Source organism: Corylus avellana, chromosome ca1, assembly GCF_901000735.1.
Source record: "Corylus avellana chromosome ca1, CavTom2PMs-1.0".
In the NCBI taxonomy this organism is placed as follows: domain Eukaryota; kingdom Viridiplantae; phylum Streptophyta; class Magnoliopsida; order Fagales; family Betulaceae; genus Corylus; species Corylus avellana.
In genome coordinates, this window is record NC_081541.1 from 28,972,505 (window position 1) to 28,976,806 (window position 4,302).

The following is a 4,302-nucleotide window of genomic DNA, read 5'->3' on the forward strand; positions in this document are numbered from 1 at the left end:
ATCAAACTTTTGACTGTTACATCAAGTATAACCAGATGTTAAAAATGAGTCACAGCCATAACTAACGTGTAAATTAAAGCAAATATACCTAAAGTTTCTACCCCTTGGCTGCGTGGATGCAATTGACCAAACCCCTTTAATTCACCATTTATCAGGCATTCTGTCCGAATTGCTTCTTTTGGATATGAAATGGACACGGCTGCAACTGGTGGGTAATAAAATTTCGAAAGTGCATCTGCAGCAGCAGCCTGCAAATTAACGAATTAAGGAACAGAGAACAGTTCCTTCTATAGTCCAATAAAATTATAAATGTATGATTTCTTTAGCCCAATAAATAAATATTATTTATATAGATAGACCACTGCTACTTCAAACTTTGATTACACACCACCAAGGACCATCCCACAGGGTATGTATCATCAACAAAGCTTTAACTGCTGAACAAATATGGGATAAAAACTATCAGGAGCTAAAATATCTGAAGTATTTCAAAGAGACTGCACCTTAAATATTTACCAGCTCTCACTTTGAAGGACTCTATAAACTATAAACTAATTTACCATGTAATGAAGTTTTTATTTAACAAATAAAACTTGGGCAAATAATCTGTAGTTAACCAAAATTTTGAAGAGGATTAGCTGCTTAACTGATATACTGAAATTCAAATAATACCAAACCAAACAAAGAATGATATTAAGGCTTAGTGTAAACGCTAGTGCTGGATAACTTTAGGGCATACATTCAAGACAAAGTCTGAACCATATATCCAACATCCCGTGTCAATGAAAATGAGTTAGGAGCAACCAGTAAGCACTAATTCAACATGGCACAAATTCTTTCAACCATTTTACCAAACAACCAACTAAAAAAACCAATCTACTAGTATGACAGAATGTCAAGCAAATGAGAACAGAGATTCAGTGAACCAGAACTCATAAACCACATGCCGCCTTTCTTTTATGACCTCTCATAGGGTATCTCGAGGATATATCAACTTTCGCATTCTGGACATAAGGGGTGTCTATTAATTTTTTGCTTCTCTGCCTCCACCTTGCAAAATCTGACATAGCTCAGAACCTAATCTAAATTTTATTCTTCATTACCGCAATATAATGATTAATTAATGTTATAGATTATTATCTGTCCATCAAATCACTGTAATAAATGTGTAGAACAGAAAAAAGGGAGAAAATCTCAAAGTAATTACGAAACCCAGAAAGTACTCAAAAAATCAAGGAATCGTTTTTCCAGAAATAATAACAAATAATTGAAAAGGTGATGACTTACCTAAAACAGATATTTTTACATAAAAATATATACATACCATCAATCAATTGCAACCTATATGAATCACATATTAAAAAACAAAACAAAAGAAAAATTATACAGAAGATTAGACCTCAAATATAATTCAGTTTCAAAAATTCCACTAACAAGAGCAGTGATAAGATGATCAGTTCTAAAGAGTTATTCAAGAAAGGAGCATACAGATAGAGGGCGCAACAAACTACTCGCAATATAGGAAGGAACAGTCATGACAACACTTTTACTCTGAAGAGAAACCAATCCTTGTGGTGTTTCATACGTCAAACTATACCCTCCTTCATCCAATTTTCTGATACTTGAAAGCTTCCAAGACAATTTTACTTTCTTACCCAACCTGCCAACAAAATCAGTAAGAAATCACCAATTCTTTAAAAAATAATAATAATAATAAAAAATAAAAAATAAAACACACACACACACACACAAAGAAGCACTTTGAGGACAAAGAACAACTATATAGTTCACTTTGTCATTGCATAATGATAATTGACCTTCCAACTAGAATATTTATCTTTTTTTCCAACTAACAGTACCTTGTCGATATTGCATCTGGCAACATAGCAAGTCCCTTCCTTAAAGATCCAACCGTTTGGCCCTTTGGCTTAGGTAGACGCCTAAAAGCAAACAAAATTCAGAGCATTGAACATAAATTTATAAATAGAATCATGAAAGATAAGCTTCAATGAATGAGTAATATTACGGATCTCGAGGTTGCTTGGGAACTTTATTTCTCTCCTGGATTGTTTTGAAAGTGCCACCAATGATACTACCACCATTCTGCTCTAGCTTCCAAACCTTTCCAAATGCTGCTTTCATACTTAGTTTTGAAGGATCACCCGCATAGACACCTGCATATGACAAAATATTTCAGGTCAACGAAGCAGCCACATAACCAACTGAAGAGAAAACAAGTCATGCCAAGCATATTTCAACTTTGGAAAAATTGTACAATGAAGAATAGAGAATTCAATGAGAATGCAGGATGAGAAGAGGTTTGTTGACTATATAGGCTAGGCTGTAGGCTATAACCTGAACAAAAGGGCTCTATCAAGCGCTCAAAAACCTCATCACCAAGATTACGACGCACGAACTCCTCAATTGATTCCTCATGCCCCTGTCACTTTTGTCATGAGAAATTCACTTTTAAGAATGGACGAGTATTGAGTGTGTGTGTGTGGTCGATGTACATGGGCATATGTATTTGGCAACAAAATAAATAAATACAGTTAATAATAAACAATGCGGTGAAGAGGACAAACTGGAGGAGGAGGGCGAATGCCAAGAGCACCAAAGCCGGCCCTGAGCTTGCCACCAATGCTCATCAAGTCAAAGAACGCGAGGTCAGTCGGCTTGGAGGGGACTGGCTTTAATTTCCCATCCCACAACACAAAGCGAGGCGCATTTGGATCACCCAAAACCAAGTCATCCTTCAACCCACTATCCACCTACAAATGTATATAAAATAATGAACAATTCAGCCAAAAAGATGAACACATAGACCTAAGACATACAGAGAAGAAAGAAAAAATCAAGAATAATCAGACTCTCCCCGAATGGAGAACCATTAAATAATGAGGATAAGAACATCTGGGCTGTGTTTGGCAATAGAATGGAACAAGAGAGTGAAAGGAATTTGCAGTGATTTATATGAATAGTAATAAAAAGTCATTAATTTATATAAAAAGTAAGAATATTGAGATTAATGTTAAGAATTTTTTTGGGAATGAGGTTTGGTCCGGTACAGCTCTTGGCACGCACAGCCCGCTACCTACGCCAATAGTGAGGCCAGAATGTACACAGATTTGATGACGAAAGGGTTTAGCGTCGAATTTATTAAAGAAATAAATCAACTGGTACGAACATTTTGTAGTTGGAAACCCTAGGAAGATAAGAAGTGGGAGACACGCACCACCATTGTAAGCATGGGATCAGAGGGCTGGAAGCTATTGGGGCCCTCTTCCCAGAGATAACCGTCTCTCTGGACGGTGATGATGTTGCCGCCAACACGGTCTCTGGCCTCCGTGACGATGAGGTTGGGAGCAACGCTCGAGTGCTTGGTGGCGAGGGCCTGAGCGATGCAGAGGCCGCTGATCCCGCCGCCGACTACCACGCAGTCCACCGAGTCGGAGTGTCCGCCTGGCGCCCCGGATGAGTAGGGAGAAGAAACGGCAGATTCCTCCTTGGCGATCGAGCAGCGAATGCTGGGGCGTCCGTGGGGAAATGAGCGGAAGACAGAGGAGGAGGGCGTTGGGCGGGGGACAAGAGGACATTGGGTGCGCCATAATGGCGCGAGGTCCGTCAGGGTGCTCATGGTCATGGCTAGAGAGATAGGGGAAAGAAAACAACTGTTATCTTCTCTATTTTCTTTTTTCTTTTATTTTTTTGAAATACAGCTGTGTTATCAGTTATATCTAGAATATTCTTGAAAAAGAGGGAAATGGTATTTGACGATTTGTGTCTGATGGCGACGTGTCTCTCTGGGTATGGATTACTTCTTTTATAGACCAGTAATCCTAGTCCACATACGGTGCCTACCTTGAACCCTTTATAGTTATGTTTGGGGAGAGCGTAGCCCGGCACTGTAGCTAGAACGGCACTGTTCCAGCTACAATGCTAACTGACACGTGGCGTTAGAAATTGATTTTTTATCTTTCTTTTTTTAAATCAAAATATTAAAAAAAAAAAAAAAAACAAAACAAAAGGGCACGTAGTTTAATGTTAAAAGGGTCCAAAGTGAGAGAAAACCAAAGTTCAGGGAGCCTAAATGAGAGTTTTGAAAATTCATGGGAGATTTTTCAAATTGGCTGAAAGTTCAGAGAGGCTTTCTGAAGTTTCCCCAAAGTTTTAAGTGGGGGTAAAGTACGCCTTAATGAGTCTTTGAAAAGTGGGTTTTACAAAAGAAAAAGTCATCGGGAAGAGTCCGCCTATCAAATTACCATTAAATTGATTCACTCACCAAATCAATAAAAAAAAATA

The 4,302-nt window shown here is 38.2% G+C and overlaps 1 protein-coding gene across 1 annotated transcript in view; it reads right to left on the reverse strand.

Annotated features, from left to right (window-relative positions):
* LOC132169213 (protoporphyrinogen oxidase 1, chloroplastic-like) overlaps positions 1-3,693 on the reverse strand; it is a 6,081-nt gene extending 2,388 nt beyond the window's left edge. Inside the window, exons 1-7 of the mRNA XM_059580286.1 lie at positions 3,236-3,693; positions 2,586-2,771; positions 2,356-2,440; positions 2,027-2,174; positions 1,860-1,940; positions 1,489-1,660; positions 89-248 (exon numbers count right to left, since the gene is read on the reverse strand). Coding sequence (XP_059436269.1) covers positions 89-248; positions 1,489-1,660; positions 1,860-1,940; positions 2,027-2,174; positions 2,356-2,440; positions 2,586-2,771; positions 3,236-3,643 — 1,240 coding nt within the window. The 5' untranslated portion in view covers positions 3,644-3,693. The remainder of the gene's footprint in view (positions 1-88; positions 249-1,488; positions 1,661-1,859; positions 1,941-2,026; positions 2,175-2,355; positions 2,441-2,585; positions 2,772-3,235) is intronic.
* Between the last annotated feature and the right edge of the window lie 609 nt (positions 3,694-4,302).